The sequence below is a fragment of the Lycorma delicatula genome, chromosome 4 (assembly GCF_047948215.1).
Source record: "Lycorma delicatula isolate Av1 chromosome 4, ASM4794821v1, whole genome shotgun sequence".
Taxonomy (NCBI): Eukaryota; Metazoa; Arthropoda; class Insecta; order Hemiptera; family Fulgoridae; genus Lycorma; species Lycorma delicatula.
The window spans coordinates 110,656,433-110,682,462 of NC_134458.1; the positions used below are offsets into that span (position 1 = coordinate 110,656,433).

A 26,030-nucleotide genomic window follows, 5' to 3' on the forward strand; every position below is an offset into this window, starting at 1 on the left:
AAGACACTGACATAAATTACATTCTGTAAGGTAACTATTGAGAAATATGACTGAATTAATTTAGTAAAAAGAAATGAGTATATGGTTTACAAGGTACCAGCAATTTAAAAAAATCTTACATCACAATTTATAAGTGCTAAAAATTGATTTTAGCAAAAAATTTCAAGAAATAGAGTAAAATTTGCAGAACTTTTACCAAATTTTAAAAATGTGAGAGTTTCTACCCTCATCTTTCTTCTGTAGGCAGTCTTTTGTATTATACTAATTTTGGATGAATTTTAGTAAAATATAACTTGGGGAGAGCAAGAATTAAGTCAAATAAAACTTTAAACTATTTTTGTATGATACATTATTTGAAATTTTCAGAGTAATAAATAATCTAGTATCCAGACACACTGTTATGTTTATATGTTTTCAAATTCTCCTTCTAATGAAGCATGTTAGCAATGATTCATTTAACATATAAAAAAAATTCACTACTATATTTTAAAAAATTCTTAACTAATTTTTAAATGAATAAAAGCTATTTTCTTTGTTCACAAGAATCTTTCAAGTACCTAATTTTGGGTGGATAACTTTATTAACAATGATATCTAACTCCCTATGCCTATAACTGGATTTTTTTTATGACACTGAATGATTTTATAGTACAATTTGTTGGTTTAACAATTATTTTCTAAAAAAAACATAACATGACATTGTTAGATTTTCATTTTAAAAAATTGTTTAATATAAAAAAATTTAGCAGACACCTAATTTTGTTATTACCGGTTACTCGCTGCTGAAACAAATTAAAATAAGTGGTTATGTCAGGGATAAAGATCAATAACCTACTGGTAATATTTTAATTACACATATGAGGTCTGAGTCGATAGCGAATAGCAGTGTACAACAAGAAAAGCTCAATATTATTAGTTATGTTATAATAGCTGTTTATAAGAATTTTTATAATGGTTTCAATTAAAAAGATGTAATAAATAAACTCCTTGGCCATCAATGAAAAGCGTTATTATTTTATAATTGAAAGGACCTAAAATAGGAAAAAAAGAAATAATATTTAAAACACTGCTGAATTCTGAAATGAGATTATCGTTGTGAAGTTCATAAAAAAAAATAAACAAACAAATCTCATTCACAGTTTTTTTAAAATAAAATATTAAAAAACTCAAATGGACTAAAAGTTAATAGCAGTAATAAACAAGATATTGGCTTTCCATATAATGGAAAGCCCCTCCTTTTTACAGTAAAACATAACAGATGCCTAAGAATTTTTAGCAAAAAATAATAAAAAAATTTTGCATAAATTTAAATCAGTAATTGACTTGAATAAAAAATTTGATCCACAGTTGCGTTTAAATTATGAGAAAAAATATTTAGTAATCCTAAGTAGAAAATAACAAGTTCCCAGGTCCATGTGTCTTAAGAACATTTTCTTTATTTTTACAAAAAGAATACATGTATATGTAATAAATATACATAACATATATAGTACACTTAACATAATTTTGTCGTAAAACAAATTCTACACAGTAAGAAAATTGATACTAACATTTTCAAAAACATCTAATTTTACATCTTCATCCTCATTTTCAGGACTTCTGGGAGATTGCATTAATGGAATATTTAATGCAGCAACTCGTTCACTATAGTAGGATTCCTTATCAACTAACTGAATATCACGTTTCCCTAATAAAAAAATCATGAATTAAAATTTGTAAAAATAAATCATAATGGCATTAAATATTACTTAATATTACATTATATTTAAAACAATTATAACTTACATCTCTATTTTACTAATCCCTCACTTAATGGGCAATTTCTGTTGGAAACTGTAAAACGTTTGGGGCAGTCATATTGTAATGACACACATTAAGGTGAAATAACATTTTCTAAACTATGCCTACTTTTAAATGATTTATTTTATCAAAAGAAATTTGCAGAAAGCAGCATTAAATTTATTATGAGAATTAACTGATTTGTTTAAATTGACTGCTAGTCACTAACTACCAGAAACATCAAATCATTAATAAAATGCATCCAGAATCCTTAACATCAGTTGCCTACAAGAATTTACAGTTGAGTAGATTATATACTCTATTAGTTGAACAAAAATTTGGTCATTAGTACATCTTTTATTTCAAACCCTTCGAACTCCAGAATATTAAACAATCAAGGCATATCAGGTATTGAAGAAATATCAGTTGTAATGAAGACAGTTTAATTCCAGGCTTCTACAGCTACTGTATATTATATATTTACAATGATAATGTAACATACAATAATATTGCAACAGATATTCTGTTGCAATATTAACAATTTATTTAAGTCTTTAATTGTTTTCAGTTCTTCCAGTAAATTACTAACAAAATAAAAGGCACTTTCTGATGTACTAAATATTAAATGTTATAATCCTATCATTACATACTAGATGTAAACATTTTTTTTTAAATTTACATATATAATAAAATGATAACTAGGGTCGTCCCTGTGCACACATAATGCAAAAACTATTGGACAGAATTTAATAAAACTTTACAGATTTATACCTTAGAGCAGTGATTCTCAACCCTTTTTAGCTCTACAACCTCTAAAAAGTAAAAAAAATATATATAATGGATACTTCACGATCCCGTAACTCCAACCCAATGAAACCTAATTAAAACTATTTAACTGCGATGATAGCAACAAGTATAAACACGCACGTTTATGAAGTATATAAACACGAGCAATTTACAGGTTCCAACTTGATGTGTATATGTTCTTTGTAATTTGGTCTGCTTGCATAATATTCACTGTAACAGCATTGTGTTTTAACACACGTATTATACGTTTGAACATGTCGTGCTCTTAGCAGATAAAAGAGGCATAAAGGATTGCAGAATGTCAGTTTAATTTTGAATGCAAAGCATGCATCTGGTGCCTTTATTTAAGTTTTTAAAAACGTAGTTTCACTGAAAATAATAATATAAGTTTAAGCTTTACAGTGTGTGGTCAAACGGTGTAAGCAATTTTTTTTTCAATTAGATTCCTATGCAAAATAGATAAATTACAAATTATTATATGGAAAAAAACCACCTACATCAGTGAATTGATTGGTAAAAAGACAAGATTGTATGATGACAGTTATTTAAATTATGGTTTTAGCCATTGAATGTAAAGCCACAGTGCTTTGTTTGCTTTAAAGTCCTTTCCGATGAAAGGATCAAGCCATCAAAATTAATTTGACAATTGGAAACTAAAACAACTGGATCATAAAAGCAAACCCTCTATTTTTTCAACAAGCTTCTATTTGTAAATTAAGCCATACTGATAAAAGTTGACTTGAAGCATCTTATATAGCATTAATAGTAGATAAAATGTCCAAACTCCATACAGTCACAGAAAACCTCATACTGCCTGTTGCAGTTGATGTGGTCAGTGTTTTAATAGGCATGGAAGAAGTAAAAAAAACTGAAAAATATCCAGCTTTCTAATGACACAACATAAGCGAATCAATGACATGTTTGCCGATGTTTGTGATCAGTTAAGTTTAAATGAATTTTTTTTGTATTCAATTTGATGAATCAACAGATGCGGCACACATTTCTCAGTTCTCACGTTTTGTGAGATATGAATGCGATAGGGACAGATCAATCAAAGAAATTATGTTGTTTTACAAATCAATATCTGGTTATGCAACAGGACAATGTGTTTTTGATGTTTTTTATGAAGTTACTAAAAACTATAACATAAACTGGACAAAATGTATTACAGTATGTATCACAGTACTGATGATGGTGCAAATGCAATAACAGGAAAGAACAGTGGATTTGTAGAAAAAATGAAAGATTGTCTAATACCAAGGGCAAAATGGAAGCACTGCTTCCTTCACAGACAAGCTCTTGCTGCAAATAATATTCCAGAAAATCTCAAACAAATTCTTTGTAAAACTGTAAAAATAGTTAATTTTATTAAAAGTCGACCATTACAGAATAGGCAGTTTGCTCAACTATCCGATGAAATAGGCAAAAAGAAAAATCTCTTCTTTTCCATACCGAAGTCAGATGGTTATCATGAGGGAAAGTGTTAACCAGATTATTGGAATTGCGAGATAAATTAATATTATTTTTCCACAACAAACAAACACCATTCTGAATGTTTTTTTTTTACAGAATAATGAGGATATGTTATTTTTGATTTACTTAGCTGATGTATTTTTTCATAAATGACTTGAAAGTGAATTTACAAGGACGTGATAAACATTTAATTAATGACAATATGCATGCTTTCATTAAGAAGCTTGATATCTGGATAATTCACCTTAACGCAAAAATTTTGATTTGTTGCCACTCAGCTTGACATCTGGATAATTCAGCTTAAAGCAAAAATGTTGATTTGTTCCCACTCACTTCCAATTACATTGAAAAAAAAATTTGGATGATGATGACACTATTATTCACCAAAGTTTGGATAGCATGAAGATGTATTTGCACGAGCTAAGAATTCAATTGGCGGAGTATTTCCCAAAAGATAAAAATGATTTCTCGAAGAGATAGGTACTGAATCTATTTAATGAAAACATTGTTGCAGCTGCTAAGTAATGAGTTGAGATTCACGACCAGCTCATCGAAATGTCTGCTGATAAAATGTTACAATTCACATCTGATGATTTAGATATGTTTTGGCTTGCTCACTGAACTGAATATAGAAATTTAGCCACAAAAGCATTGAAAATATAAATATCTTTTGCCACATCTTACCTCAGTGGAAAGGGTTTTTCATCTATAGTTGTGCTAAAAACTGAATACAGAAATCGTCTTTTATCATTTGAAAACAATTTTCTTTAGTATGTTTCTAACATAGATAGTATGGAGAAACTTTTAAATGAAAAACAAATGCAACAATCTCATTGTAAGTGCAGGATTCTCGGTTAGCTGCTAAGCTCTAATCCCAGGCTTGAGCTGCAATAAATCTGCAACACATGTTGTGATTAAAATCCTCATTAGTTCATACTGATGTCACTGTAGAGTTACACAAGGATGAAAGTGGCTTTAGCTATAATGTTCAGATTTAGCCACTGACATATTGTTGCCATAATAAAAGTGTGTTCGTATTGTCATGGAAAATGGAATGGGGAACCAAAAGGAAAATGTTTGTCAACAGCTGGAGTGTATCACAGCTTCTATGTCAAGAACAAGAGAAATATTGGAGAAAAGAGAACTCTTCATGTTTTAATTGTTATTTATCAGTATTAATCACACAACCATGATGATAACCAACACACAGGGGATCCAGGAGACAGAGTCTCCTGACTTGCTAATAATTAAATAAAACTATTTCTATGAGTCTGTTTTTTCATTAAAAAAATTTTTCACGAAAATACCTTCTTTAAAAACAAAATTGATCAAATTAATAAAAACGTGTTGTAAAAAATCTTTATAAATATTCATGAAATTTTGTAAACGGAAGAAAACAGAGATAGAAAAATGAGAAAAGTTTAACAACTATCAAACCAACCAATGAAGATGAAAAATTTGTTAAATGAATCTACAGATGGTAGTGAAACAAGCAGAAACCTTATGTTTCAGAAGACTGAATAAAAATTCTGGATATAAAAGCATTTATAATTTGAAATGAAAATAAATAGGTTTTCTTAATGAAGAGAATCTTTTTTTATACTACAAAATAAAAATTATTTCTACCTCTGAAGGCTAGCATACTTGTACACGTATCCACATCAATGTTGGATTGTTAGATTACATTAATAAAGTATATAAATAAAATAAAAAGAAAAATAATGAAATAAAAGATGAAAATTTAGGTTTTAAAAACAAAATCTAGTTTTGCCAGCTCAGTACAAGGTATCACTGAATAACTTTTTAATTTTTTCCCAAAAGCTTTTTTCACTTTCATGAGCATTTTTTATGAGTGTATTTCTAACAAGTAGCATTTACTACATCACTAAATGTACCCACAGTGCTGCCAATCCAGTTAAAAAGATTTTACTATAAATTAAATAATTCAAATTCTAATAAAAAAAAAAAAATAAAGAAAATTAATAAAAAAGATTGGCTTTTCATTATTTTATTTTGCTTTCTTTTGAAATACCAACTCAATTCTAACGTCTAGAATATTACAAAAAAAAAAAAAAACCTTTGATCAAAAAATATTGCTAACAATAGATACTGCAGACAATGAAACATCAACATTCCAACTTGCAGCATCATAACAAACCATGCTTTTAACTTGCCCTGCCAGCAAGTGTCAGTTTTCAAATTTCAGATTTTCAGTTTTTAACAAGCAAAAGATTTCACCCTGCTTTCTGTGCCTCTGGCAAAATTAAACCAGACTGTAATTCTTGGAATCCAAAGTAAGAGGTAAATTTTGTGGTTTTGAATGAAATCTGAACTGAGAAACCGAGAAAAAAAAAATAGGTGCCGTAACTGAATTTTAGTAATTTTTCTGAAATCTGGGGTGAAATATAAAAGAAAAGAATACTATTTTATGTTAATCTAAAATATCTTTGTTAAACAGGTAATAAACAAACATTTTAAACAAAACTTGTAAAGAATTTGATTCTGAATAAAACTGTATGAATAAAGTCCATAGAAACTAAATAGAAAGCTAAGAATTTTAAAGTTTATTAAAAACAAAATATATCAAAATGTAGCAGATTTTAACTAGGTATTTAATGAAATAAAATTTTCAATATTAGAAATCAAAAGAATTAAATATTTTAGAAAAATACCAAATACAAACAAAAATAATAAAACCAACTTACAAACAAATTAAATAAACTGCTGAAACTGCATAATACATTGCACAGATAAAAAAGTATTCAAATAAACAATCATTTATCAACTATTCAACATTATTAACGTACCTGTCGCAGCAATCTTAGGAGGATAATATAAATTGAGAATATGATATAATCTAAAATTTACAAATCCCAACAAAACAGTGTAGAACTGAACAAATGTTGACATGATGTTAAAATCGACTTCACTTTTAGCTTGTGGCTGAAAAAAAAACACATCTATTAAATGCTACAAGCTAAATTTAAAAAAATAAATAATAACAGATCAATTTAATCAAATATCTTTTAATAGTCATTTTAAAGTTTTATAAGTCAATTTAAAACAAAATGCTTACTTTTTATTGTTACAAGAAAACCTATATCACTATGTTTTTTTTTTCATAACTATCCCATGCACTAAATATAGCTTTCTTATTTTAAATATTTTTCTTGAAAAGGTATGGACAATACAAAAAAAAAAAAAAAAAAAAAAAAATTATTAGCAAATTTAATAATTAAATGGGTAAATTACGTGCAACATCTAAAATAAACAAGTCTTCTATAACACCAACAATTTAAACAAAAAAATAACTTGAAAATAAAATTAAAAAATTTATTTACTTTCACATAATTCAGCTGAGTTAAACTTTGCTCAATTTTATGATCAGCAAGTCTTTGCTGATAAACAAAACAGGTCTTTGCTCACACGGTTGTTTCAAATGAGTCACAGATGGGTCTTCATGTTTCTCACCTCAGGTCACATGATCAAAGCTAGCAAATATATTAACTTTACCCTAATTATGTTTGCTATCAGAAATAATTTAATTAAAAAATAGTAACCAAGCACTTCATCTATTAAGAATTTTTTTAAAAGCAAGTGCTGATAAATGCAAAACTGCTACACAAATATATTAGATTTGGATATAAACTTTCATTCAACTAAATCAGTTAAGTTTATTATTCCATAAACTACTATAGATGAACCTATTACTGCCTACAGATTAATATTCGTTCTTTACAGTAAATAAAGAAAGTATTACACATTACAGCATAAGGTCAATAATCAGTAAAGTTAACTATAGAAAAGACTAACAGAATGCTTCAATTCTTCCACATAGGATATATCTATATAAAACTATATTCTACATTCTTATGTAGGTTTTTTATTACTACAGTGGAACTGCTTATAACAGTCCTGAGCCCCAATATACCAAATTATACACAACCAAAAATAAAAAAAATTAAATTGCATTACTTTAACTAATTCCGTTTTTTAAACCTGGAAGAGCAACTCATAATTTTTCAACAGAAATGTGGTATTTCAAGATGCGACTAAAAATATTGATACCTGTTTTGATATCTCTATTACTAGAAGTCCTGTTGTATTTATTCAAAGACTATTGTAAAATTTAAAAGAAAATTGAGTAAAAAAAAATTTTTATGGAAATAATGTTTTATACTTCAAAGATGTTCCCCCCTGCCTCTTGGTAAAACTACTTTTTTGTAATGTTTTTAATAATTTATTCATGGAAGATTCATTATACAAAAAAATATAAACGAAAAGAATTGATGCAATAAAACTACTTTCATAAAAAACCATTTTTTTACAATTCTAGACCAATAGATAACTAATATTTAGAGAAACACTTGATAATTCAGTTTATGATTTTACAATTAAAAATTAATAATAATACAATAAACAAACCTCATATCCAAACTGATGTGGCATAATCCATGTAATTGTTTGACCTTTGATTTCAGCTTGAAAATAATAGCCTTTAATTGATACAAAAACTTTTCTAAGTGCCTGGCTGGCAATGACAGCATGAAGAAATTCAAAGCTCAAACGTTGGCAAATAACTGGTAGATCTCTTGGTAATTTTCTTATCAATGGGAATGTACTGAATAAAAAACACATTGTTAAACAGTCATCTAAATCCCTAAGAGCACTCAAAAATGTTGGATATCTACAAAAACAAAAATACACAATCTTATTAAATAATACTACATAAATATATGTACAGTTATCAATTAATCAACAATAAAAGTTTTATTAGCTATTAAATAAAAACTGCTGGCTATATATATAAGCTAGTACTGAGATGTAGAAAGACTGGGGAAATATTTATGAAGCAGAAACAAAGAGATAATTCATTCATTCCATCAACTGGTAAAAGAAGAAAAATTATAAATTTAATTTATCACTCAAAGTAAATACAATATTTTAAAATTGTTTAATCATTCTGAAGTTATATTAGCTGATATAATAATTCTTCCAGTCACATGTATAGTACTGGACGCAGACTTGTTAAAGCAGCAAAAATTACTATAATTTTGGTCCACTACCAACAAAGCAAACAATAAATTTTAATATATTCCGACACATGACACTTGAGTAATAAGCTGCATATAAGAAACCAGTTATGTTCATTTGCATATCATGAATCCCATGTAATGCAAGGTGGTAAAAATAATAAAATTCAATGGTATTGGTCAATGAGACTAATACATGTGCAAATGATTTATAGTAAATAACAATCACAAATTCCTCTAAGCATGTAAATGTATACAATTCATTTCAAATAACATAATGAATAACATCAGTTAATGTACTTAATTTACTACCTGCCAAGTCTGGCATTTTTTTTACTTATCAAAGTGATAGGAATTTTATACCTCAGATAACTGAAATAATCTCATTTCTCTTGTTAAAACAGATGTGTAGAAGCAAGCAAAACATTGTAATAATAAAAATAATTAATTGGTTAGAAAACATAAAACACAAAATTGAGTATTTACCTTTCTTTTACAATATGATCCAATGATAACTCTGGAAAGTTTCTTTTTAACTTTTTAAACTCTTTAAAATCTTTCAGAGTCTTTGCACGAATAACTTTACGACCATGAGTCTACAAATTAAAAAGAAAAACATTAATGTGTATAGCAAAATACCTGAAACTAAAAAATTTGTTACAAATCATAAAATTGGAAAATTATTGAAAATACTTCTGAAAAATAAGTAGTGTAAGTACTTTTAATAAAATTCCCAAATAAAGAAAAAATTTGCAACATTGTTATTATGGCTTCATCTAACAACAAAAAAAAATTTTAATGTTTCTCTAAGTGCGATACCATTTTTTGAATTGTGTTTTTGCGTGCATTACAGATCTTTAAATAAAATTTTTCTATCACCCTTAGTTTTAAATAAATTACGCTTCAAAAAAATTAAGGGAAACTATAGTTAAAATCTGTAATATTTATAATTTTGCATGACCATACCTGTGTTGAATGATTTCACTGACGCTTTTCTCTTATAAATAGCCTCCAGCACATCCCAAATTAATGTACAAGAGTAATCGGCTAGTATGTTAGTATTCCATTTCCCTTTATAGCGGCTGTCCATCACCGAAATGTCTTTGTGAAAACATTTGTGTTCGTCACTTACATCTTTGAGGTTGTCTGGAAAAAATCCAGATGTGAGTGGAGGAAACGTATTTTCAAAGACATATTACATCCCATAGCTCTGTATGATGTAAGAAGTTGATTAACAATATCGTGGTAATTGTTGGATTTTTGTATGCAGAGAAAATTTTGCAAACATCTTTAAATGAAGCCCAAGCTCCACTTTCTATATTATTTAATACTGGGTTAAATACATCATCTTTGACAAACTATCTTATCTGAAGACCAACAAATATTCTTTCTTTAATTTTTCCTTCACTTACATTTGGAAATTTCTACCTGAATTTTAAAAATCCGGGACTATTCTTTTTCATTGCTTTTACAAAATTTTTCATTAGTCCTAGCTTGATATGGAGGGGGTAAAAATATTTTTTTGGATTCAACTAAGGCTCAGGAATAATATTTTTCCCATTTGGAGTTAAGTTGTCTCGTTTCTTCCACTCTTTGGTAACATAATGTATACCCCTAGCTTGGCTGTCCCATTCACAAAGAAAATACATGTACTTAGTATAGACTAACTACATGCCTAACAAAATAGCTATAACTTTCAAATCACTATATATGTTCCAGCTATGTTTTATATAATTTATTTTTTAAAGAACATCTTTCATCATATCGTACGTCTCTTTCAAATTAATACCATAAGTGATTGGTATCGAAGGATATTTGTTACTGTTGTGTAGTAGAACCACTTTTAAACTGCACTTGGACGAATCTATCGAAAGGCACCAGTCCTCAGGTTTATGAACTTGTCCTAAGTGCAACATAAGCTCATCAATATATGTGCAATAAACCAAATTATTTTCATCAATAAAGTATTGAGAAAGTTCTTTTTGTCACCTTCGAAAGCCCAAAATTTTTGTATTTTTGAAGTAAATCTAAACCTTGCAGTCTTGATCGTAACAGTTCAGCTTGATTTTTTGATAAATTTAGATCCCTACCAAAGTCACTTAATTCACCTCATGATATAAGATGTGGCAAATTAGAAAATAATTCAAAATTAAAATCATTGTTGTCTTCTTCAGTACTGCCTGATTCTTCATCGGTGCTTTTAAAACATACATTCACAGGTAGCTCAGGAACTGGAATAATTTCACTATGAAGTACAGGCCTGATTGTAGATTGCAATGAAGGATATTTTACAGTATGTTTAGATTTTTTAGAAATTCCAGACACACTTGTTAAACAAAAGTAACAATCAGTTACATGATCCTCTAGTTCATGCCAAACCATACGTACACCAAATGGTAAAGCCTTCCATGTACCTTTCAGCCATCCACTTCAATACACAGAACAATTAGTCCATACTATATGAGGAGCCCACGTCTTACCCTGATAACCAATTTTACACTGAAAGTACAAATGTTATGCTTTTTTTAATTAAACCTTAATGTTTTTTTTCTATTTGATTTCACGGTAAACTCACCACATTCATAACAAAAAGCATCCACTTCATTTTCACAATTTCAAGGCATTATGACACTGCACAGTTAATAAACTTAAGACAGTAATAAGACTGAACAAAATTAATTCATTCCTAAATCCAGTGCTTAACACAAACAACACAGCTGTGTTTTCAGCTGTGTTTACATGTTTTGACCGGCAGAGACATGATTAATCTTGTCCATGAAGGCTCACTCTTCAGTATTAGATATGATGTCATAATATGTGACTATGATAGGATTTAATTCATTGTCTAGTATTGTTTATTTACAGCTTACAAATTGTTAAAAAAATTAAACAATAAAAAATGAGCTAACAAAATACAATATAGGAGCTTAAAATGCCAACTATACATTGAAAAAAATCCTTTAATTAAAATTTACAAATTTTTCAGAAATGGTGGGCGATAGAAAGATTCTGAGTTCATATTCATTTTCAGCATCAAAAACAGATTAAAATCATGCATCGCATGTTAGGAAACAAAAATTATGATTATCAATGTAATTTAATACAAACTGTTAAGTAATAAACATTCCTATCTAAGTCTTTTCTTCGGATTTCTTGCAAGTTACAAACAGAAACGTTATTATTCTCTAACACCAAAATCTAACAAATACAGTATTGATTAATTAAACATAAACAGTTAAACACAATTTTTAGTTTGAGTAGCAGCAGTGGGTGTAAATAATGTATAATTTCCCATAGAAAAGGGTACAATAATTTATTGCTTTACAATATCTTCACAGTTTCCTATGACTGTGTCATACATAAGCACACATGTAAGCATCTGAGGTACATATGAAACTAATCAGTTACATTCTCAGAGAATAATGATATTCATTAAACAACCAGTTCTTGTGGTGAATAAACTGAAAGCATCAATTACAGGACTGAACACGCACTTGGCATGCTAATATGCACCAGTGAATTTGGGTTGGTGATGTGACAACAGGAAACCATTTCATTCCTCAGTGTCCTCAATAAACTTGGACCATAGGATACTTATTTTTAAGAACGACTGTCATTTTGAAAAGAAATTTTGTCATCTGTTAAGTTGCCTACAACCAATACAACCATTATGGCTGTCATAACATACCAAAAAAACTTATAAATTAAAAAAAAAAACTTATAAATAGTGAAGAAAAGATAAAAAAAAATTAATGACTTGTAAAGATTCGAACAAAAAAAGCCTTGATGGACAGAAAATCAATTTCTTGTAAATTCAATTAAGTAAACACATAAAAGAGAACTTAAATTTAAAAAAAGTCAAAAATGTTTTACAAGACTTTCAACAATAATCTATAGGCCCAGAATAACAGGACCAATAATATCTACAGTTTGATACAGTTACTTTCATCCCTGAAAGTAACTATATCAAACTGCAATTCACATAAGACCTACAGGTTGAAACACTTAACTACTCTAAAACATGTTCCTATTGAGTTAGATTACATATCAAAATTAAATAAATATTTCTTTATTGGTTACTCTGTTCAGTTTAATTATCATTCAATAGCACTTTGGTTTTCATTGTGCTATGTGTAAAATTGCAGTACAAAAAAATATATAAAATTCTTAAATATTTATAAGGGAGTCAAATAAAAGCCTTAAAAGTACACTATCTTTATTTAAAATTAGATTAAACTGATTATTTAATAGTTAACAAAAAATAATTTTGACAAATATACCTTCAATTCTCTAAGTTTCCAAATGATTGGTTCGTGCATTAAAAATTGAATGTCCTTTTTTGCAAATAAAGTTTTTATGGTAGTATCACCATGTTGTGCTTTCTTTCTATTCCTTGGTTCTCTTGGATAAATACCCTTTAGTATACATAATCTACGAAAATCTTTTAATGAAAGTTGTAACTTTTTTAAGGCTGTATTTCGTGACCAGTATTCTGCTCCTTCTCCTGATTTAAACTGTAAAATTAAAAACACAAAAATACAAATGAATTGTATCCAACAAATTTTATTTACATTACAGATTTAAAATAATTTAAACTATTAAATTTTTAATTAATTATAAACTCTAAATTTAAAATAACATCATTGTTTTATAAAACTTTACTAGATATAGTAGATTCTCATTAAAACAGAGGGGATATCAATCTTCCAATGACTTTGCCAAAGTGACATCTTTATCTTATATCCAGAAGGCTCCAGAATTGAATCCTGGTCAGGATTAGCACTTGTACAAACTACAGAATTCAGTTTTCATTAATCATGAAAATGAAAAAGTAACTATAACTGAGCAAAAGTCTGGCATTTCATATGAAAAAATAAGTAAATGGTGGTGTGATAAAAATGATGCGAAATATATACATTATTACTAAAAAATGTACTCAACTCTGAACATGTCACAGACATTTCTCCATAATTTTAACATTTCAACAAAACATAAAAAATAGTACTTATTTTTTAGTACACAACCTACCCAATAAACTGCATTTACCAATTTATCCACAGTCTATATTATTTAAGTGCTGCACAATTCAATGTTACATAAGGTTCAGCAACAAGCTACATTGAATAGCTTATTCATCTATGATGAATAATTTCAGTCTTTCCCAACAAAAAATAATTTTGTTATTGCAGTCTCCTGCTTCCATTTAATTCAACTGTTTCTTCGACAGCCTTTCTTTCTTATAGTCTGTTTTAACACTAAAGTTTTTTTTTAATAAAATGTTTACATTAAAGTTCTTACTTTCCCAGTTATAGCACTTAATAATAAAAACGTGAAAGTATATTTTTTAACAAAAAAGTAATTTAAATAAATTATAAAAAATCAATGAAAAAAATTTTTATTCCATTGTCTCCAGTCCAAAAAATGTATTTTTGTCAGGACTTTTGTATGTATATATGTATGTACTAGTCCAGTGATTCCCAAACTGTGCACCGCAGTGCCCCAGGGAGCCACAACTCTTCACTGGGGCACCATGAAATATTGTAAAAGCTTCATAATTAATTGAACCAAGACATTTATAACTATTAGTTTAATGTGAATAAAGTATAAAAATAATGAAGATACACGAGTTTTTTTTATTTTTATCTCTTACTTACGAGTAGTCACAATTTTATTTAGGGCAGGGTGCCATGGAAATATTTTAATTGAAAAAGGGCGCTGTGACTTGAAAAAGTTTGGGAACCACTGTACAAGTCAACAAGGCGAAGTGCATATTTGGAGAGTTTACTAACTGCTGCTGCATATAGTACATCCCAGTGGTACTAGTAAAGTAATTGCGACTTCTACCATGAGATTAGATTGTTGTTTTAAACATTATTTTTTGTGTGTATAGATTCAGACGCATATCATGACAGAGTTACATAACATTATATTATTTATTACGGTTTATTTACATTAATTTCATATTAATGAATTAACTGATGTCATTTTAATTTCAATGTTTAATAATAAAACAACAGTTTTTCTTTCCAATTACAGTTATTTTTTTTTATAAATAATGAATTTTACCTTTTGCCCTGTTATTTTGTAATAAAGAGCAATTGTTTTCTTGGTCAATGTACTTTAAATCACAAGCATGATGAATTATATCAAACTAAATAAAAGTATATACAAGTAAATAAAGTATAAATTTCTTGCATCAACTGTTTTGGATTACGTAATAATATTATGGACATATAATTATGGGTTAAAAGTTTAAAATAGGCATGTATTTTATTAGCATTATGTAATTTGTAGACATGTTATTACTAATAAAAACATATATTCTGTTCTTTGCATTGGAAATTGCAACAGTTGTTACTTAAAAGTTAGTTACTTAAAAGATGTCAAGTGAACGTGGTAAACCTCTTCACGGCAAAGCGTGTCGTCTCACGTTAATGTTATTAAGTTCACAGACAAGAAAAAATGGATTATTGGTGCCTCTTGTGAAAGCAACAGAATGTGCTGCTTGAAGAATGCTAAACTTAAGCTTGTCTACAGTAATTAACATCAGGAAAATCAGATACAAAGCAAAGGCTGGTGGTTCTCAAATTAAAACGCAAAAAAAAAAAAAAGAAAGAAATATTCTCCTCATAATAAATATGAAATCAATGATTTCAACATCTAATAAATCAATGATTTATTAGAAGAGAATTTCTTACATATTTTGAATTCTATGAGTAAATACCTACTATACAAAAATTACACAATTTTTGTTGCAAGTAACTGAATTTTACCACTAGTAGGGAAACACTAAGGAAAATTATAAAATCGATGGGTTTTCAATTCAAGAGGTGTAAAACTAAACCGACTGATTTTGTGTGAACAAGATGATGTAATTGCAAAATGTGCAATCTTTCTTAGGTATCTGAGAAAAAATGCAAGTTCTGACCAAAAGAGACTGGTTGTATACATAGATGAAACTTGGGTGTATACACATTATACAGTAAAAATGTGCTAGCAGAGTGACAATATACCAGGTATTTTGTTAGTAGTGTCAGTGACCACTTAGTTGTGGTTCACGTGGGTGGGTACATGGGATTTGTAGATTGTGCTTTTCTAATGTACAATTCTAATTGTAAAAAAAAAGATTATTATAAAAAGATGAACAATGACATTTTCTGAAATATATTGAAAAGCAAGTATCCCAGGACTATCAACAAATTGTATTTTAGTATTAGGTAATTCACCTAACCATAATAAACAAAAAAGTAAACCTCTGTCATCCAATTTATTGAATAAAAGATATTTAAAACTGGCTCCAAAAGAATAAAATTAACTATGACCCAGATCTAACAAAAAAATAACTTTTAAAAATTGTCAAACTATACTGCCCAGAACCTCAATATGAATTAGACGAAATACTAAATAACAAAAGAATTACAGTCCTTATATCGCCACCTTGCCACCCAGATTTTAACCCAACTGAATTTATTTGGAATCAAGTTAAAAAAAAATGAAGACCACAATATGTCCTACAAGTCATTAACAGAACTGAGATCCATTATATTAAATGCAATTTCATTAACTACTGTAGAAGATTGGGAAAGATCAGTATCAAAAGTTCAGGAGATAATGAAATCTTACTGGAAAACAGATACATTAATGGAAGATGCCATTGAAAGCATAATTATTTATAGGGATGGACAATGACGAGAAATCAGGTAGTGAACACAAATTGGAAATTAATGCCAATGGAAGTGAAATTAAGTCAGGCTCAGAAATTGAGGGTTGTTGGTTTACCAGAGAATTCTACAGAAACTGCGGATGAAACTGGTTAAGATATTAAGGTGTTACGGTCAATCTATTTGAAGTGACCCAAGAGTGGTTGCTTGACCAACCAATTCAAAAAAAATTGAAACTTACCCACTTGTTTCCTACATGTCTCAGGACCTTAAAACTATTTTCTTTTTAATTTTCTATTTAAGCAGTTTACCTGTGGCGGCCATTTTTGTTACGGTGCACACACCTATTTTTGTGATGTAAGGGTTTATGGAAAAAATCATAACTAAAAAACTATTGGTTCTGGAAGGATAAAACAAAACAATTTATTCATATTTTCTCAAGGTAAAATATTGATTGAAAGGTTTATTTACCTATCTCTCTTGTTTCTATGAGAAAATTACCAATAAAGTTGAACATGAAGAGGGGTGAAATTTCACTTTTGGTAATTTTTTTCAAGAGGTAGGGATGGCATACACAGTTTGAATTATTTTTTTATATGTAAGTATGTGTTAGTAGTTTTACCATAAATAATATTAATGGTGATATACTTACCCCTAGTTTCATGAATTTTTGAAAACTAATTCTTTTTAAAAAAATTCAAATTTTGGCTTCAAATAATAACTCTGATGGAGCTGGTGATAAAAATCTCAAATTTGTACAATAACAGTATTGCTGTAGATTTTTATGGCAAATAAATTAGTTTCTTAGGTATTGTACTAATAAAAAATTTATATCCTCTCAAAAATCATGAAAAACCTGTTAAAAGCGATACCATTTTGACTCACTAATTAAGTGTTTCAAGAGGGATTCTTGTCTTCTTGGCACTACAGTTGAAATAGACTTTGTTTCAACCATTCAACTGCAGCGTTCATGTTATAATAACAGGCACTTGAAGTCATTTCCAGTCATCAGGAAAACGCATGTAGTAACATGCTCATTTACGCTTGTTGCATCAATTAGCTTTGCAGTTAAACTGATCAGGTCTGACATTAGTCAGTGACCTGTTCACATTTTTAGTGTCTCAAATTTCATCCTGTGTTTATTAAATAAATAGTTTTACTTAATAATATTATACTTGCAAATTTTTAAATTAATTTAAAATTTTACATTATTTTCAAGTAATTTCACATAAAACCACTTAAGACAAATAATATTAGAGCAAGCTCTTAAAGAACACATTTTTCCAAATTTAAATTTACTTCCTGGAAGGTCTCTTTGTGTTGTTTCAAAAGTATTTTTTTACAAAGGCAAAGGCAAGCCTGCAAAGGCCATTAAACAGTCAGATACTAAACATTGATGAAACCTATTCATTTTTTAATCACAAGCTGAAAATTATCAAATATTTTTGATAAAATCAGATGATAGCTAAGATTTCAGAAACTCTAAAAAAACTGTTTTGACTGCTGTGAAAGCGTTATTGGTAATAGAAGCTACAAGTATGTTCCTGTGTCAGAAGGCATTATAAGATATTACTTTACTTCAGAGTCCAAGGACTATGAAGACCATCCCGTGTCAAGCATTGTACAACTTTCACTTAAGGAAAAGGACTCTATTGCTTGTGTGTAAGACAATCACTGGTGGATAAGGGAAGAGATAGATATTAGCCTCGAAAATGACGATGTGCAGGTTCATTTTTTCCACCCAGCTGGACCACGTATATCATTTCAAAAGTCTCAACACGGCAAAGTATGACTACCAATCTGCAAAGTCCTGAGAAAGTAGACATCACTTGAACTAACTACAGTGACAGGTCGTTCTCACACAATTTCAAGAGAATTATCAAAAGAGATACCACAACTAAACCACACTAAATTATAAACATTCATTGCTACAAAAACAGGCTATTTCATTGAAGAATAAGTAAAATTTTGCTACAATTTATCTTACAAAAATAAACCAAAATAAAAATAAAAATGAATTCTTGAAAAAAGATGTACGCTACTCACTGAAATCTCTGTTGGCTAAGTTTAACAAGCATTTCTGAATCAAAATTGTATTAGGTTATTAGTGTATTTGGTTAAGTTACCATTAAATTACAATCTATCATTCATTAACAATTTAAAAAAAGTATTTTAAAAATATTTAAAACATCAACTTAAACAACATAGGGGCTAAATATAAAAAACATATAAAAAATGTAAAGTGCAAAGAAGGCAAGAAACCCCCTTGGACCACTTATTTTGCGAGTCACAATGGTATCCCTTTTAACAGGTTTTTCATGATTTTTGAGAGGTTATAACTTTTTATTAGTACGATACACAAGTAACTTCTTTATTTGCCAAAAACATCTATAAAAACATTGCAAGTGGTGCAAATTTGAGATTTTTATCACCAGTCCCATCAAAGTTATTTAAAGTCAGAATTTGAATTTTTTTTAAAAATTAGTTTTCAAAAATTCATAAAAATTTAGAGATAAATATTATCACCCATTAATATTAATATAATTTATGGTAAAACTATTAACATATACCTACAAATAAAAAAATAATTCAAACAGTGTATGCCATCGCTGCTTCTTGAAAAAATTACCAAAAGTGAAATTTAACCATTTTTCATGTTTAACTTTACTGGTAATTTTCTCATAGAAACAAGAGAGATAGGTAAATAAACCACTACACCAATCTTTTACCTTGAGAAAATATGATTAAACTACTTTTTGTTTCATCCTTCAAAGACCCTTTAGTTATGATATTTTTTCATAAACCCTTACAATCACAAAGATAAGTGTGCACACCGTAACAAAAATGGCCGCCACAGGCATACTGCTTAAATAAAAAATTAAAAAAAAAATAGTTTTAAGTCCTGAAACATGTAGGAAACAAGTAGGTAAGTTTCAGTTTTTTATAAATTGGTCAAACAATCAGCTTATGTTTTTTTTGGGACACTTCAAATGAATTGACCCATTATTGATCATTTAATAATTTATTAAATTAATTAAAAAATATTATTAATTTTTTATTTCGCAGTTATATAGAATCTGTTGTGATTTCATAGCCCAATATGTCAAAATTATTACTACCAGCTTAGAAAATAATACCATGAACTACAATGCCATTTGTGAGAACGTTTACATAATAAAATTATTGTAATTAATTGCAGGTAAATTTATTCCATTTATGAATACAGTGATGTAAATTAATATTTTTAATTGTGTTATTACTCTAATAGGAAAGAGATTAGTTTCCAAAAAGTACAGTAACCTATTTTAAAGGACAACATTTCTTGCTTAGAACAGATTGACAAGCATATCACTTTGTTCAGTAGAACTAAGCCAAGACTGTACTGTTATGTTATTTTCCATCTCTGTCTATAGCCAAACAAAACAAGTGCTGCAGTCCACAAATATGAACTTCGCCTTGTATGTTGGGCTGTATTTGGTCGTATAACTCTGGATCCCATTGACCAATCCTCTTCAAACTTAGTAGACAGGTACTACCTTTCGAGGAGGAAAGAATGTATACAATGTTTGCAAAAATTTAAAAAAGGGTGAAGATGTTTTGGTTGTAATAGAATTCCTAAATCTTTACTGGGGCATTTAGCAAAAAATGTTGTTACAAAGTTGAAGATTTTTCATCAAGATCACAAATTACCAAAAAATATATTTAATATTATATTATTTTATAATAATAAATAATTACTAATATTTTAAAAAATCAGAGTGCAAGTATAGAATATTCATTATTTTGAAAGAAAACAAGGTTCTTTCACTCAAGAATGACTGTCAAAATTGAACTAACAGCACATCAGAACTCAGTGGAGTCCAATAGAATTAAGGCATATGTTAGAAACAATAGACCTTCTTTTTGAAAGGAGATACCAAAACGAAAAGCCTTCTTTTAAACATGAGCATAGTTTTTAAGGATTATATTCAGATTCAATAAAATATCCCGTTCAGAGGCAGTTCCTCTGTGGGTTGATTATTCCCATCTAATTTATCCTTTATTACTTCTTTCTTAAGCAGATGCCAAAGAATTGGAAGTGTCTTTGGTTTTACCTATAGCACCATGCTAGTATCTTCTGACATCCAATAGCCAGGAATTGCTTCTTTATTGTAGCTTAGCAAGACTGAAACCCTGTGTGTTTAATTATCCAAGGATTATAGCAGCAACAGCTGCTTAGATGATTGCAGGAAATCATTACTCTTTAAATACTAACCGTACTCTTTTGAGAGTCTAACCTTCAATTATTTTACTTAAGAAAACCAATGACACGTAATATTTACTTACATATAATTTAATAGTTTAATTTATGTTAAACTTTACTTATATTAAACTTTAGTTAATTTAGCTGTGCAAACTAAAATTTAATAGAACTTAAATCCTCTTTAAAAGCTTTTTCCAACTGCAAATAGAGAATTAATCTCTAAATTCCAATTATGAGGTCCTTTACAATGATAAAAACAGATTCTCAGGACTGGATGGCTAGGCCATGAATTAAAAAAAATTGATTTCAATTTTTTTTTTTTTTTTTTGAAAAATAATTATTATTATTTACTACTAACAAAACAAATCACGTTTGCATACGGAATGCAAAGCACTAACTTTGCATCTTTGCGAAAAAAAGAGCAAAAGTTTACTACCAATGTTATATGGTACTGCGTAGGTAAACAAATTCATAGAGTAGGCATTCTACAATATAAAATTACAATGTAATATTTACAAAAAAAAAAAAAAAAAACAAACAAACCCAGCCTAATGTATGTTAACAATGCATTATAATAAAACTACATAATGCAGATTGTCTAACAATCTTTCTAAACCTAATCTTTAAAATAATTTACATCAAGAGATCATTATAGGAATCAAAGGAATTTTTTCCGTAAAAAATTAACACTTACTATTCTACTTACTATCCAAATACTTCTACTTCTCTATACTATGCAAATATCACTACATGGAAACTCAATCTTTGCAAATTCATTTAAAACAATATCACATCATTTTCTTACCTTTTTCTTTCTTGGGCCTGCCATTCTAAGCCTAATTAGTTCAAACTACTTTTTTAAAAGAATATTTCTTATCACAAGAAATAAAGCCCTTACAGCACGTGCAATAACCTCACAAACTTCGCAACGTGATTCCCAGGAAAAGAATTACATCCAATTGGCTGAACTGACATCACTTGTTTTGATCTGCGCATGAGCAATACAATTACGCCACCTTTCCATTTTAAAGTGAAACGAAGGTTGCAAGCGGGATATTTTAAAAATATTGTTAATAATTTATGTATGAATATATATTTATTATTCATGCAGTTTTTGAAATAATAATATTCATTATACCAATAATTATTGGCAGTGTAGAATAATTTTACAAAAATACCTGACATTTCCGATTATCCTACGAGTTAAGCCTGCACTTAACTGATTTTGCCTTACATCAGACCATAGTGACTGTCAAACTGCATTTTCAACACCCCTAACTTTTTTATCACAAAAAAGTTGTGGTTAAATAATTACAATAGGATTTGTAGTTGCGAGTATTAATTAATAAACTCAAGGGGCAAATTTTAATCTACATTAAAAATTTGAAATTAAAAAAAAAACAAATCAATTATTATAACTTATGTTTCAACAAATTTTGAGATTTTTAAATTTTGGTTGAAAGCATCATCATAAATTAGAATACTGGAGCAATTCAATAACATATTAAAGACATTTCTTAGAAAAGAAAAGACATTCCCACTCATACATAATAAAGTAAAATGGTGGTGGCAGAAGAAATGCCAAGCAAACTTCCTTTACTTCATACAAGGAAGTAAAAGACTAGAAATTGGTTAGATATTCACATGAAGATTACACACACCAAAAATCAAGTTGATATTTTCATTTATTACCAAGGAATTAAAAAAATAGCAGATTTAAAAAAAAATCAAAATTCTAATTTAACCCTTTAAACTTGGAATTTCAAAAAAGGTAGAAATTGGTTTTTAGATATTCACATGAAGATTTCAGACACCAAAAACCAAGTTGATACCTTCATTTCTTACAGAGAAATTAAAAACAGTAAATTTCTCCATTTTAACCCTTTAAACTCAGAATTTCAAAAAATCCTTTCTTAATGTGCATTTGCAGCATAAGAAGAACATGTATACAAATTTTCATAAATTTATGTTAAGTAGATTTTGCTGAGCATCGATTATTAATCACTCATGACATATTGTTTTATGTATATAGATATTATGTGAACAAAAATCCAGCAACTAATTACTATACTCCATTTAAAAAAAAGTAGAAGTACAGTGCACTTCGATGAGAAATTTTTAAAAAAAATATAGCGCATAATCGAAAGAATATTTTTATATCCCAGTTGGCATCACAGGATTAATAATTTCATTTCATCGATTAATACAGCCACTACAACAGTAATTAAAATAGCTCACTTAATAAACTGCAGCCTATCACAACCAGTTGCACAAATCTCTTGCTTGGTATAGCCTATTTGAATTAACTGCACGTATGTGATTAGTTGGTTTTACATATTGACTGAATCTATTTGCAACCCATTTTTTTTTTTAACAATTTAATGAAATACATAACAAATTATTTTTTATTTAATTAGTTTAGTTGTATTAATTACATTAACAAATTAATTTTAATTATTAGTTGTTTATTTTTTTATATTTATAGTTATTTAAAAAGCAACTATGTTTTTTTTTAAAACAATCACCAAAGAAGAAATAATTAGAAGATCTACAACCTAAAAAAATAATTTTTTTTTTTAAATTCAAAATCAAAATCATGCTTTATAATTATGTTATCAAAGAAGCATAACATAACAGATTTTATTTATAAAATAATATATCTTATGTTTAAATCTAAAGTAAGAAGAGCTGTTCCATTTATAATCATATGATAGAGAGCTGATATAATTATTATTAAATAAATTTCACAAAAGTTAAGACTAACAAAAATAATATCTTTCATTAATCAGCACATTGACAAACACAATAAAGCAATTAAAATAATAACACTAATTGAAACCCAGAATTTTAATAATAGTCTATTCTTATTTAGCATTGTTAAAATTAGATAAATTAATATTAAATTATAAGGCAGTGTAAAAAATCAAATCCTGAAAATGCTCAAAATGTTTTTTGTATAAGAAATGCAACATCTGATCCATAAATAGCAATGACATTATTTTTCCATTACTATTTACTAATAGTACTAAGGAAAAAAATAAAATCTGATGGGAACACCACATTACTTCCTTGAACACCTATTAAATAGCAATATCGTTTATTTATTTATTTTTTTTAAATTAATACTATAAGTAATTTTACTTTTAATTATTTTTAATTTTAAAAATAAAATTTAAATAATTATTTTTAATTATAATTTTAAGTGTAAATAACTGTTAGCTTAGGTAACAGTTACTCATACCAGTCAACAGTCCATGAGATCATTTTTTCTATTTATAAAAGTTTTTGATTTGTATTAATTTGTCTGAAATGGGTTAATTAGCTGAAAATGTAAAAAAAGGTATTAATTCTAAATACTCAACATAAATCTCAAGAAAGGAATGAGCATTAACAAAATTAAAATGTATAATAAAAAATACATTTTTATTTGAAAATTAAAATACATTGTCTAAAAAAATTACAATATTAATACTTCATATATATATAAAAATCAAGTCAATAGCATTATTAAATAGGAATTGCAAAATAAAAATATTAATTTATCAGAATTTTTATTTTTCAAAAAAAATACATTTCTAAGCACTTAATCTTTAATGATTACATAACCTAAATATATATTGAAAACTGTTAATAAAAAGTATAATTTCAGCAAAAAAGTAACAAAATCATTAAAAAATAGATGCAGAGAATCATGGTTATAAAATTGACTTCATTATCATTCTTATAATTAAAACGTATTACTATTTTTTTCAATGTTATCATTAATTGTACCAGCCACATAAAATTCACAAATAAATAATTGTTGTCCCATATCACCAAAAGCAATTTTATTTTCATAACAGTGTACAGCTGATACTGGTTGTGAACTATTAAATGTATGAAGTAACTGAAAAAAAACAAACATACATTAAATAAATTTCTGTCTAATGTACTTCATTGTGTTTAAAGAAAACTTTTAAAATTGAATTAAAAAAACTGCACCTAAAAAAAAATAATAGCTTTAAATTTGTTCTTAAATTTTGAATTTGATGCTAAATTAAAAATAACTTACTAACTCTTCAAAAAATCAAAAATTTAAAAAACTGAATTTTTTTTCTTCTAGGAACAGTTTTTTTATTTCTGTTTTACATTTACTTTATTTCAAATTTTTAATTAAATATTTATTTAAAACATGAAAAGGCCTGTAAAGATGTTTTGCTCCTCTGAAAGAAAATCATAGTAAAAAATATAAATGCTGGAAACTTGGGCCTTGATAAATTTTACTTTTAAGTGCACAGAAATAATATGAAGTAAATAATGCAATGCTAGTAAGTGTGGATTGAGGATTTGTGGAACAAGGAAGTATGAATTTCTACTTCCTTGTACAAAGTATAGGAAGTATTGTGATTGCAAAAATTTCGGTTTTCAGATTTCACTGGAATATCCATTTTGAAGGTAGTATCTTGCATAACTCAAAAATGATTAGCTGTAGGACATTGAAATTTTGGATTTAGGACTGCGTAACATCTTGTTGTGCACCTCCCTTTTTGAGTGTAATCGACTGAACCAAAAGTGTCCAAAATAGCCCAAAATCCCCAAAAAACTGAATTTTTGACTATTTCTTAACTGCAACAATAAGCTCTCATTGAGAGCATAAGTGGCACTTATTTTCATTGGTTCCAGAGTTATAGCCAAATGAAATTTTAATAAATAAAATATTTTGATCTAGGAAGGCACATCGGTTTGAATCAGACTTTATCTCCTTTTCTTTTTTTTAACTTTTTTTTTTTTTTAATTTAAATATGTTGATTTATTAATAATTATTAACCTGTGATTGTAAAAAAGTTTTACAATAATTAATAATTCAATAAAAAAAAAAAATGAAATAAACTTTTATGTATTTTTAAAAATGTGTATATGTAATTTAATAGGCATTATCATATATGTGAATACGTAATAGATTTGGTGAAATATCTGATTATTTAATATTAATTGAAAATTATAATTTAGAATCGTATTATTTTTAGATTTTCTAGTTTAATTTTATTTAATTATT

General features: G+C 27.8%; 1 protein-coding gene across 1 annotated transcript in view; it reads right to left on the minus strand.

Moving 5' to 3' along the window:
* The window catches only part of LOC142323746 (pescadillo homolog), a 32,903-nt gene extending 10,944 nt beyond the window's left edge, over positions 1–21,959 (minus strand). Inside the window, exons 1-6 of the mRNA XM_075363914.1 lie at positions 21,801–21,959; positions 13,372–13,605; positions 9,578–9,687; positions 8,484–8,745; positions 6,866–7,001; positions 1,550–1,686 (exon numbers count right to left, since the gene is read on the minus strand). Of these exons, the coding sequence (XP_075220029.1) occupies positions 1,550–1,686; positions 6,866–7,001; positions 8,484–8,745; positions 9,578–9,687; positions 13,372–13,605; positions 21,801–21,824 (903 nt within the window). The 5' untranslated portion in view covers positions 21,825–21,959. The remainder of the gene's footprint in view (positions 1–1,549; positions 1,687–6,865; positions 7,002–8,483; positions 8,746–9,577; positions 9,688–13,371; positions 13,606–21,800) is intronic.
* Positions 21,960–26,030: the final 4,071 nt, after the last annotated feature.